Raw genomic sequence first — 12,856 nt, forward strand, 5'->3', positions numbered from 1 at the left:
CAAGGACAGGCCAACCCCAAAGGTGTGAATTTAACAGTGTGTTAAAATGAATGGTAAACATATTTTTCAGGTAATTCTAACTGTGCTTTTAAGATCTTTGAGAACCACATATAGTATTCTCAGGCAGCAACATATATCCACATTAAGGCTACAGAAGATGTCTTAGTTACCCCTTCTGTATCTTGTCAAAATGGAAGTTTTACTCTACTAAGCACTTAACAGAGCTCATTAGCAGACTTTGCTATTGTTTTGTCCATTGGTGCTCTGCCTTGTGTTAGTTTATTTCTTCGCCTTTTAAAAGATCTCTCTGTTGGTAAGCTGCTTATTAAGGCAATTTTAAATGATGTATAAACTTCTGGTGTGCTGCAAGGTGTGAGAAACTTCCTTATAATTGTTTGTTTTCTGGGGTTTGTCCATTTCTTCATAGAAAGAGGAAAAAGAAACCAGAAAAGAAATGAAATGCTTTCTTACAAATATTTTAGCCTTGGAAGGTTTCTGAATGCTCCGTCCTCAATGTGCAAGAGATTTTTTGTGTTCAGGATTAATCTGTAATGAGGGAAAGATATGCTTGTGTTATAATTGTTACATACTTGGAAGGACGTGAGCGTGTCTGGTGGTTGACCTTGCTGGAAAACTGCCACGAATGGAATGGAATGGAATGGAATGGAATGGAATGGAATGGAATGGAATGGAATGGAATGGAAGGCTCTCGGGCTGTGAACAGACCTTCTAAAATGCACTACAAATGCACTGATAATAACAGTAATAACAGTAAAGGGTTATAATGGTTAGGTAGCCAGGAAAAAAAAAACACAACAAAACTCAGCAGTCTCCTGAGTTTGCATGGCCCACTGCACTAACTTTCCTTGGTATAGATATCCTGGTCATTGGTGTGGGTTGGTGTTTCGCTGCTTCTTTTGAATCCATGCTAGGTTTACAGCAGCCTAAGGTAAAAGGTTCTGCTTTATTACTTGCATCCTACACACAATCAAATAACCTACCAAATTCAGGCTGATCCAGTATTGGGACCTATGGGACTGGATTGTTATGAGGTACAATTTAGGGCAAGTGTTTTGGGAGGAGCCTCATTGGATATGAATACAGCTTGGGACTAGGTGGGAATGCAGAACTTTATTACTTACCTGATGCCAAATGCACTGACTGCTGTTTTGTACCTTAAGTCTTCTATATCTACGCTCTGGAATGAGGTATTAGCATTAATAGCCTGAGTCTCCAGGCTGCCAAAGGTGAGCAAACCCTAACTGAGCAGCTGTGAGGTCGTTTAGCATATGAATTTGCAAGGAGAGTTGAAAGCCAGGAGCAGCATTGAACACACTTCAGCTGCTTTTCCAACGAAAGTGGCCTTGCCTGCAGCTTGAGATGACAAGCCTACACAGTGTGAGACCTGCAGAGTGTTCAAGATTTGAGCAGGTTTTCCTGCTACTCTCCCGCAGCTCTGTAATGGTCTTTCTTAGCTTTCTTGTTTTAGCAGACAGGCAGGTGATGAGCTGTGCATAATTTGTAAGTGAATGCATCAGCTCAATATCCTGTTTCTTACTGGAAATCTGACCCAATAAGAGCTGGGCAGATCTGTCTGCTGCTTCTTTGAGCAAGTATCTTGCTCTGATGGAATTCACATAAGTGGGGGAAAAAAAAATAATCCCATGAATTTGTCCTCGCTCAGTTGCACTGTAGTTAAAACACTCCCTGATCACGCTGTGGGGAAGAACGCAGTGAGGAATCAAACGTTCAGTTCCCAATTTCACTAAATATTTCAGAGCATTCTCCTAGCAATTGCTTTAAATCACATGCGCTCTCAGATGCTTGTGCTAGGTAGGTCAGGTTTAAAATTAGTACATCTTCTCTTTGAGTAGTATTTCAGTGCTCGAAAGAAGAGCTGCATGCTAAGCAGACGTCTTCAAACACTTGGTTTTGAAAACCACATCTACAAAAAGGAAGATTTTGTTTTCTTATTGACTGATTTCTCTGCTTAGAAAGCTCAGCACTGTGGCAGAAGTAAACACAGAGCTCCAATCTTGTCACTGAGGTACTGAAAGGAAATGGGCTTCATACACATAGATGTCTTTGCATGATTCGGATCTCCAAGGCTAGAGCTTACGCAGAGCTCATTACTTCATATCGGACTTTGGACGGAAACGTTAGCACAGATCTCATCCAAAGCCAAAGTAACGTAGGAAGATTTGGCCTAGGGATACTCTTCTGTTGGCTGCTCCTTGATGATCCTAAATCACAAGGTGGATGCCTTTTTTCCACCACGGCTTACATTTCCGACAAAGAGGGAAGGCTGTCAAATGCGCTTGCTTCTATTCTCTCTAGGGAGTCACTCTGAGAGATTTCACTGTAATGAAAAGACAAATACAAGGCAATACATTAACGGAGGGGATATCAGAAACCAAGTTTCTACTTACATTTGCTTCTTTTATATGTGGCTATTTAAGCCTCCAATCAGTTTTTGTTGTGCAGCAGTGTCCTTGCCTTGCCTCCAAACTCTAAAATCCTGAGCCAGTAGGGTTCAAGAGAGAGCAGTGTTTTGCTGCCTTGGGAAAAGGGTATGGCAACCATCTGGAGCAAGGATGTCCAGAGCAGCCAATCTCTACTTCCTCAGTAAACTGTAGATAAGGAAGTGACTGAGGGCTGGATGAATGCAAATGGAGTCAGCTCAAGTCTCTGAGCCTTTTGGTCCCGCTTAGTATGTTTGTTTGCATGGACAAGGACGTAGGTAGTAACTGTATGAAGCCCTGTGAATATAAGGTTATGGTGACGGTTGTCTAATGTGCATATATACAGACACACAAATACGCACTCAGTGCACATTATGAATAATTGTTGGATTTAAATGCCGTTTTCATTACATCATGGAAACTTATGGAAGTGGCTCTTTTCCATCATAACACAGATCAACATGACTGTTTTCATAGGCATTACATGATTTTTCACATACCGATGCTCCTATTCTGCACATACAGTTAAGAACATTGCCTACAGAGGAATATATCACTTTGGTGATGCCTGCCAAAGGCCTGCTAGATTAAGTTTCAAAGAGTGTCACAAAATTGGCTCCTGAAAGCAAATAGTATATATTAATGCATATAGAGGGGAAAGGTCTTCAGAACAGCATTTTCTCTTGACAGAATTGACTGAAACAGCACAGAAACTATACTGAAGATTATACCCTGTCAGCAAAGCAAAAATACTTTTTCTAAACAACTGGAACATGTCTGTAGAACTGGAGTCTCTATTGTCACAGTTATGGAAGTTATCTTATCTGAAGTGTGATTACAAGAAAGCAGTTCCTATGGATGTCAATATAAAAACCCCTTCGACCACAATGACCTTCTTTAACTTGAAGTGGCAAAGGGGAACACATACCAAAAACTATACATTTGGTATATTTCCTACATAATTACTCATCATTTTCTCCATCATCAGAATTAGATGAGATAGTTATTTTTTCTGATAGTGCAATGGTTGTTCATGAATAAAAGATGCATGCAGATCAAGTGGCCTCTTGATGGCCTGGTCCAAAGAGGCTCAGGGCTTAGCACTGGGTTGGATCAGGGAATACTTTGTCAGACTTGAAATAGAAGGCTTTCAGGTCCAGGGTCTGAATTATGAGACCCCAGATCTCATGGTTCTCCCCTGAGATTCTCCCTACTCTCCGATGGCTTTCCGTTTACATGTGTCTGAAAGAGTTATGACTGTGACAGTAATTTATCATTTGATTAGCAGTTGGTGATGAGTTGCCAAATTGATGATTTAGAGATTTTCAGTTTAAAAATATGAGTTATTCAAAGTAACGCTGAATCTCAATAAACCTATGTAGTTCTCTATAGATTTACATGAGACAAACACATTGATTTCTGTGCCATTAATTTGGAGAGATGTATTAAAAGGACACAAAGAAGTCAATTCTCTTGTGGAAGAGAAAAAAGTCAGTGAAGAAGGAAGAGAAAAAAGTCAGTGAAGAAAACAGCCTCTTTGAAGAATGGGTTATGCATACAGTTCAGGAAAAATTAGCAGCAAATCATATAGGTAGGAGATGCTCATTGGATTTAAGTTGATCTCCCATCTAAAAATGCTAATCTTTCAATTCTTTGTCTTCATGAATGCACTGTGGAAGGGTTTCCTATATTCTCTTTTTGTCTCCTGGAAAATAGATGGTATAACATCTAATTAACTGGTGATAGGATTAGAGGGAATGGCTTCAAACTGCGCCAGGGGAGGTTCGGGCTGGACGTTAGGAAATACTACTGCTCTGATAGAGTGGTCAGGCAGTGGAATGGGCTTCCCAGGGAGGTGGTGGAGTCACCGACCCTGGGGGTGTTCAAGGAATGATTGGACGTTGTGCTGAGGGACATGGTTTAGTGAGAACTATTGGTGAAGGGTGGATGGTTGGACTGGGTGATCTTGTAGTTCTTTTCCAATCCTGGCAATTCTATGATTCTGTAATGTGTATTTTAATATCTGATGTACTATAGATTTTATAGATGAAGAAGATAAGTCTAAGATGTGCACCTAGAACAGTAAGTGGCATTATCTGTGCTGCTGCTTTTAGTTACTGGGAGAGTTGCTTCTGAATTGCACAGGTGTGTCATCAGCCCACCCTTCCGGTTGAACCCTTGCTATAAAACAGATGCAAAGTTAAGCAAGGAAAAGCAATGCCAACCTGATGTAGAAAGTTGCCATGCTTGTAAATGGTAATAGCCAAGTAAGGGTTCAGTCCTACAGATCCTCTTCCATGCTTACCTCTTGGTACAAAACAGCAAAAAAAAAAGAAGAGTCTTATTTGAGTACTACAGAATGCCACAGCTATCATTGCAGAGATAACATTTTATGATAGCTTTCTACCTCGTTTGCCAGTCAAAAATGCCTATCACGACTTATCAGGCAGTATCCAGTTCTCTCCAATGTGATTAATGTTTCATTACATGACCTGTTAAACCCCTGTCAAAAAGCAGTGCCTTCTCAAATCATGTTCTAAAGCCTGTTAGTGAGAGATGACTGGTTTATAAGAACAGCTTATCCTTTCCTTGTGTGTGTGGCCAGCTTTTTTCTTTCCTATGAATGTATTTTTAGCAACATTTTATTTTACAATAATGTAAATAGACTTTTGTTAAAACTTCTAGCAAGACGTTATAAGAAACTCTATGGAAAATGTTGCCTACTTACATGATGAAGGCATCTCGAAGTCCTTCGAATGCATGTGATGGGATCACTTTCACAGGGAGGTGAGTGAATGACCTGAGAGAAGAGCAGAAGGAGGAGAAGGTTTTAAGGCATGGGATTTTCCTGTTTACAGCCTATACACAACAAGGCATTGGGCCCCTTTATTTTGCCTGGATGTGGGGCCTGACCCTTCTACCATTGATCCTAATGAAACAAATGTGAGGGCTATTGGATCAGTTCTTTAATAGCACAGATTTGAGATTAATGTGGTCGAAACAATAATAATCATATGCTATTAAGTAAATGTATAGCCTGATAAATGGACTGCTATATTCACAGTCAAGAGAAGCTATGGCCTATTTAAGGTTATTTCCTTTGGAATAAGTGGCTTTTGCATAAGGCTATGCAACAACATTTGTTTCCATCTCTGCTCTCAGTAGTACAGCTGTGGTATCATGCTGTGGCACTGGCATTCCCAGCCAGTTCCAGGCTGTGTGCTGCAAGTGCTAGAGGAGATCTGAGTTTGGCCCGATGTTATATTAAATTGCAGCAGGCTGATTTGCCAGTTAAAAGCAAGTGTGTGTTTCCCTTTTTAATTCTTTAATTACTCTCACCGAGATGTTAATGGTCTTGTGGGAGACAGATCTGCATCTTACCATCCTGCTCTGCCTCTGAACTATGGTGCCAATTCGTACAGCCATGGCCATGCTCTCCCTGATAATAGCCACAGGAAAATATTTGACATACTTCAGGACGTTATCTGTGTGCAAACAGATAATTGCTCTCTTTTGCTTTTTAAATTACAGATAGCTAGACAGAGACATCTGCTTCCCACCCTTAAAAACATGCTGTCAAGGTTGTTCCCTTGCTATTCATAAGGCCTATTTGTTGTTCTTCTTGTTGTTGTTGTTGTTATAATCCTTTGCATAAAGACATTTTAGAATGTTTAAGAATTTTACTGGTCAATTTAGTGGATAAGGAATTGGTTGAAAGATTGCAGCCAGAAGGTTGTGTTCAATGGCTCTGTGTCCAGGTGGAGATTGGTGACGAGCAAGGTCCCCCAGGGGTCCATCTTGGAACCGCACTCTTTAACATCTTGATCAGTGATATAAATGATGGGATTGAGTGCACCCTCAGCAAGTTTGCTGATGACACCAAGCTGCCTGGTGCAGAAGGAAGGGATGTCATCCACAGGGACCTTGATAAACTCAAAAGGTGTGTCCTCAATCTGATGAGGTTCAACATAGCAAAGTGCAAGGCTTTGCGCTTGGATCAGAGTAATCCCAGGTATGTATACAGAAGAGTGGCAGCAGGGACAAAGAGGTGAGCAGATATCTCTACTCTGCCCTTGTGAGGCTCCATCTGGAGTACTGCATCCAAATCTGGGGTGTCCAGCATTGGAAGGATGTGAAGCTGCTTGAGAGAATCCAAAGGAGCATCCACAAAGATGCTCAGAAGGCTGGAGCACATCTTCTATGGAGACATGCCGAGAAAGCTGGGTTTGCTCACCCTGGAGAAGAGAAGGCTATGTGAAGACTGTTACAGCCTTCCGATATTTTATGGAAGATTATAAACAGGAGAGAAATCAACTGTTTTACGTAGGTAGATTCTATCCTAAAGGAAGGGAGATTTAGATTAGATGTCAGTGGGACATTTTTCACTGAGAGAGAAGTGAGGTGCTGGAACAGGCTGCCTGGAGAGGCTGAGGATGCCCAGATCCTGGAGATGTTTAAGGCTGGGTTGGATGGTGTCCTGGGCAATCTGACCTACTACTTGATCTAGTGGCTGGCAACCCTGCATGTAACAGGGGTTGGAACTTGATGATCCTTGAGGTCCCTTTGAACCCAATCCATCCTATGATTTACGTGCTATTGGGGTAGGCTGTCACACGTATTTAATGTTTGGGGTTAAATCAGTCTAGATATATTATGGAGACTGGTACCAATTCCTTACTGCAATACAACATAATCTTTAGCAAGTCACTTATTCTTATTTTCTTTGCACCATGATTTCCTGCCAGTAAAACAGGTAGGGAAACAGTGCTTCCCTACCTCATAGGGGTGTTATAAGAATATGGATGTTTTTGACGCCACTGGGATTGGGCTCCACCTGTCCCTAGACAGATGCTGGCATATTGTGATGTGTGTGAGCACATGTAATTTGCCCTGAGGGGACAGAGATGTGCAGAGAATCCTGCAGTAGAAATCGACAGGCTGAGCCAGCAGGAAAGTACCTTTGGGAAGGAGCAAAAAGTAGGAGCAGAGAAATTGCAGCTGTGGAAGCCAGGACCTCTTCAGAGCTGTACCATCAGCTTGGGCTGCTTGGAAAACAGAACAAACCTATTTATGACAATGTCTGCACACACAAACAGAAAAGGCCAAAAAAAAACAACCCAGTGCCTGTCTGCCTGCATGCAGAAAGCCTATGGGACAGTGCTGCTGGCTTTGCCACCGCACTGATGGGTTGAATTCAAGGTGGGATGAACCAGCACTTCGATAGGTACTGTAGTTAAACCGCATGAAAGCACTTAATCCATTCTGTGTTTATACTTAATTTTGTTTTGAATTCTTGCAAGTTCACCTTGATAGCTGAAACCGTGAACTCATCTGCATTGGTATTACCTTGACTCATTAAGCACCTCACAGAACAGCGAGCACAAAGGAAAAAGGCAATTTGGGCTTTGCTCTTAATCCTTGAAACAGTGATGGAGCACACAGAGAATGTTCTGCATCAACAAAGATTCCCCCATTCACAAAAAGGTGAAAAATGCTTTCAACCTATTCTTTTCTGCTTCATCTTTGCAGCTTACATCTCAAACCCTGACTGCGTGAAGGGAAACAAATTCATTTAGGTGGCTCTTTCCATACCCCAGACATTCTGGACAAGATCCTTTAGCTGCTGAGCAAAATCCAGCTGTGTGTATGTATAAACATTTAGGTTAGCAGAATTTGGCTGTTCGGTGCAGGCTTAATTCTGCCTGAAGCTCAGAGTAAATCAAGGTCTCTGCTGGGCCTCTGCTGTTGGGCGTGACTGATGTTGGTAGCACAGAATGAAACTCAAGCAGATGCTGGCAGGAATTATATATCGATTTATTTTGGATAGCATTCAGAGTTTGATGCTCAGATACGACCAGTGATTCATCTGTCAGAGCTGGAGAAGCTGCTGACAGAAAGAACAAACTGGGTTTTATAAAGCTTTCATACCCTGCAGCTTTCTCATGCTACCAACTGACTTGTATGGCCTTTGAAAGGAGGACTGCATCCCTTTTAATATGTGTTACCAGCACCAGTTTGAAAGAGTCCTGTTAGTTAAAGGATGAGAACTTTAAAGACTGAAAACTCACAATTTTCCCAGGATTTTTACCAGCTTCTGGAGGCAATGTAAAGTATGAATGCTGATTATTAAAGCCCTGTAGACCAGACATTGTCTAACTACAATGGGAGATAAGATGCTGCATATACCTCACAAACAGCCAAAGAGTGCATTCAGGTGATGATGGGTGACACCTAATATCCCACCATTTTGGACCTGGAACCAAATTTCAGTGTCAGTCCCTACAAAGCCAGATATGCCCCAGTGGGAACTAAAACAAGAAACAGAATACATGACCACATGTAAGGTTGGAGTTTGTGTTTGTTATTACAGTTTTGTAATGGTACAGCAAATGCTTGCTAGTCTGTGGACATTTAGGGGATGGGGACTACAGCTCCCTGTGCTGCCCTATGACACCACATCCTGTTTGGTGTCCATGCATCTCTTGAGCAGATGAAATGGAAGATATGCAGCTCCCAGCAGAGAGCTCTGCACCAAAAATGGGCCCTTCTGGATGTACGAGGGCATTTCCAAGAGATGGACGTATCTGTGCAATGGCAGATTGAAAGAGTGAGGGATTTTTGTTTGATATCTGGGTATAATATTGACTTTTAGAGGATACTGCAGGGATCAAAATCTTGGTTGAACTCTTATCTGACTGTGTGGCAGGTTTCTGCAGCCAGCCTCACAGCTGGACTCTGCAAGCAGCTACAAAGCTGTTATAGCAAAGGTTAAAGAGGAAAACCCTTCTCTTTTCCTTGCCTATCACCTACCCTGCTGATCTGAGTAAAATATAACTAATAAGAGGCCCTAAGACTGTTATCTGTCTCAACCTGGTCATGGGGGTGGGGATGTGGATTCTTTTTGGAGAAGCAGCCAGAAAAAAAGAAGGAAGAATACACCAAAAAAGAAAGTGGAAAAACTACCCCAGTTTGGAGCTGCTGATAACCTCTCTGGGCTGTGACATGATTCCGGAGAGATATACAGCATCCTAATGAAGTGCTAGAGCTCTGCCAGGCCTCTCCTCCCCATATAGTGCTGTGTGGGACCCATTCCATACCAGTTCTGCATGTGTTACCAGCATCGGGGCTGAAATGGACTTTGTTGTAGTCAATATGGAGGATACCTCATGGGCTGAGCTTCCCGTGACACCATGGTAACACAGGGACATGGGGAGGGACAGGCTGAGGACAGAGTTGTTTCAGGGAACTATTCACATGGCTCTGAACTAACACAACTTGGTGTTTCTTGCGCGTATCAATTCTCAAGCCAGGGAGTAAAGGAATGAGCAGAGCAGGGATGGTATCATCCCTGGGGAATTTCAAGAGCAAGGCAAATTTACAAACAAATTGCATGAAAATGGAAAACATCAGCTTTGTTTTTGAACAGGGCATAATAAGAGAAATCTCGCTCAGTTACTGCGCAGATAGCACAGCTGCTGCTTCTGGGATTGCTTGGTTAACTTCTGCTCCCCTAATGCCATGTTTTGACGCTGGGGTTGTTCAGATAAGTGCTGCAACCCAACTTGTATGCTGCACCACAGTGTTCTGATATATATCATATACTGCACCATAATGCTCTGATACATATCATGTACTGGCTGTGCTCTGCCAGGTGGGGAGCTGGCATGGGGTGAGGGAATCCCCATGACTCCCTTTTGGCGTAATCCAACCCTCATTCCTAGAGAAGCATCAGAGTGGGACCGATTTACAGACACTAATTGGCCCCAACCTGTCACCAGCTTGAGCCTCCCAAAGGTGCGAGAAGAACTTCTGGGAGGACCGGGAGCTGCAAGTGGGACAGGGGCACAGTCAGGGGATGCTGTGCTTCAGCACAGAGGGTTCTGTGTCTCACAAGGTCTGGGAGAAGGCGAGCGAGAGGTCAGGCGGGTTGGCGAGAGACAGAAAAGACAGCAGAGCTGATACAGACCGTTCAATCCCGTTCATACAAAGTTACTCGGGCGCTGTTACGGGATGCGCAAAACGCCTTCACCGCGCGACCCAGCAGGAGAACACAGAAAGTTCAGCCAACACCAGCCGCACCGTTTCTTGCCACCCCAACCCCGCACCGCTCGGACACCCCCCGGACGGACCCCGCGGTACTTACGCACGGGCGGGCGCGGGGCGCGCTCCCGGCGGCGGCGGCGGGCAGCGCAGGGCGGGCTGGGTGCAGGCACAGCGCTGCGGGCAGCGGCCGCCCCCCGAGCCGGGCAGCAGCGACAGCAGCAGCAGCGGCAGCAGCGCGGGCAGCATCGCCGGCAGCTCCGCGCCTCGCTCTGCCGATCGCGGCCGCGGCATGTGCCCCGTTCCGACCGCCCCGCCCCGGGGCGTGCTCGCACCCCGCCGCCCGGCCCGCCCGCAACGCGATCTGCTTTGGGGGATTCCGCGGTCCTCTCTATTGGGCGGGGTGCAGAAGTGATGCTGGCACTGCTGGAGGGACTCGATGAGTTTGCGGGTGGCATCAGGTTGGGTGCGTCGATCTGCCTGGGGGTAGGGAGGCCCTACAGAGGGATGTGGGTAGGCTGGATCGCTGGGCTGAGACTAATTGTGTGAGCTTCAGCAAGGCCATGGGCTGAGTCCTGCGCTTTTATCGCAACCCTCTGTATCACTATAGGCTTGGGGCAGAATGGCTGGAAAGCTGCACGGAGGAAAAGGATCTGGAGGTGATAACTGACAACATGAGCAACCTGGGCAAGAAGGCCAGAAATAGTGCAGCCAGCAGAAACAGGGAGGTATTTGAACCTCTGTGCTTGGCGCTGGTGAGGCTGCATCTCAATACTGTGTTCAGTGTTGGGCCCTGCACTACAGGGAAGGTATCAAGGCATGTCCAGAAAAGGGTCTGGAGCACAAGTGTGATGGGGAGCAGATGAGGGAACTGGGGTTGTTCAGTCTGGAGAAGAGGAGGCTCAGGGGAAACCTTATTGCCCTCTACAACTGCCTGAAGGGAGGTTGCGGTGAGGTGGGGTTGGCTTCTTCTCCCAGGTAGCAGCAATAGGACAAGAGGGAATAGCCTCAAGCTGCACCAATGGAGATTGGCCATTAGGAAAAATCTCTCCTCAGCAAGAGTGGTAAGGCATTGATACAGGCTGCCCAGAGAGGTGGTGGAGTCACTGTCCCTGCATTGTTCATTAACCATGGAAAAGAAGTACTTAGGGACATGGTTTGTAGGCACAGCAGTGCTGGGTTGACAGCTGGACATCATGATCTCAGAGGTCTTTTCCAGCCTTAATGTTTCTACAATTCACAAAGGTCTGTTTGTGTTGTAAGGAATTGTTTTTCACATAGCGATCATTGCTGCTGTCACTGTCATTTACTACTGAAGTTATAGGAAGAATTCAGGACTTTCTTTGTAACAAATGATGGAGCAACACACAAAGCATGCTAGCTGCTCTCCAGAGGACCTGCAAACCAAATGAAAGAGTGTGAGATCACCTTTCGCTACCTTTACTTTCACGTATCTTCAAGAAAATGTCCCTGAGACTCCCTCCCCAAAACTTTCACTGGGAGCTGGTAGCCACGTGTGTAAGGGTTTTCAAACCCTCTTACTTGTAACCAACCAAACTAGAATGGCAAGCAAAGAACTTGACCACTGTTTGAAAGATGCAGTCTCTAGGGAGTCTTGTACATCTGGTCTTGAGTCGGTATCTATCCAAAATGGAGCTCTTTTTAAGCATAAATTCATGCATGTGTGCACATGGCGCTAATATAAAGTCACATGCACAGGCACGGCAGCACAGGATCATAGAATCATTATGGCTGGAAAAGGCCTGTAAGATCATCATGTCCAAGCACCAACCCATTCCCTCCATGCCTCCATGCTAACCCACGGGCCCCAGTGCCACATCTAAGCGGTTCTTGAAGTTCATATGGGGACAAACCTTGTGTGGCTCTACAACAATGTATGCAGTTACACGCCTGTGTTCCTATGTGGCTGTATAGCCCTAACAAATGGCAGCATCAATATCCTACAGCTCAGGGAACCATCTTTATTGTGGCGGTACTGAAGAAGGAGCTCAGCTTTGGCAATGAGCTGAAGTTTCAGTGAAGTCTCAGGGGCTAAAGGATGTGCTGGATGTTACCGCTGCACAGCCAGGGTCTGCACTGCGCTTCTTGGAGAGCTTCTCAGAATCCTTGTCTCAAGGCTGCTGTGCAGAACTGTGCGTAAGCTCTTCTGTGCACAGGAATCGCACCAGCGATAACAGCCATGAGGGCAGCAGCTGCAGGTTGTAGGCAGACAAAAAATGTCAACAGGAAAATCTCGCAGCCTTTATATCCCATCTGACAGCCCTGAGCTGAGGGGTGGGATTGGCGGAGCAAGGACTTGTCGCAGTGGAGCTATCACAGGTTTGACGTCCCAT

General features: G+C 44.8%; 1 protein-coding gene across 12 annotated transcripts in view; it reads right to left on the bottom strand.

The window, feature by feature from the left end:
- Positions 1–10,807, bottom strand: part of LHCGR (luteinizing hormone/choriogonadotropin receptor) — a 32,892-nt gene extending 22,085 nt beyond the window's left edge. For 3 of the 12 annotated variants that reach the window (XR_014944472.1, XR_014944471.1, XM_085542730.1), the window contains exons 1-4: positions 10,606–10,805; positions 5,191–5,262; positions 2,285–2,359; positions 472–546 (exon numbers count right to left, since the gene is read on the bottom strand). Coding sequence is in view for 8 of the 12 variants with exons in the window: in XM_085542730.1 (XP_085398856.1) it covers positions 472–546; positions 2,285–2,359; positions 5,191–5,262; positions 10,606–10,796 (413 nt within the window). In the remaining 4 variants the exon portion in view is untranslated. Of the gene's footprint in view, positions 1–471; positions 547–1,142; positions 2,265–2,284; positions 2,360–4,687; positions 4,770–5,190; positions 5,263–10,605 lie in introns of those variants that run through there. The other 9 variants (XM_085542731.1, XM_085542729.1, XM_085542728.1 and 6 more) reach the window with 7 other exon arrangements.
- Positions 10,808–12,856: the final 2,049 nt, after the last annotated feature.

Source organism: Coturnix japonica, chromosome 3 (assembly GCF_054131305.1).
Source record: "Coturnix japonica strain WE chromosome 3, WE-NBRP24, whole genome shotgun sequence".
Classification (NCBI taxonomy): domain Eukaryota; kingdom Metazoa; phylum Chordata; class Aves; order Galliformes; family Phasianidae; genus Coturnix; species Coturnix japonica.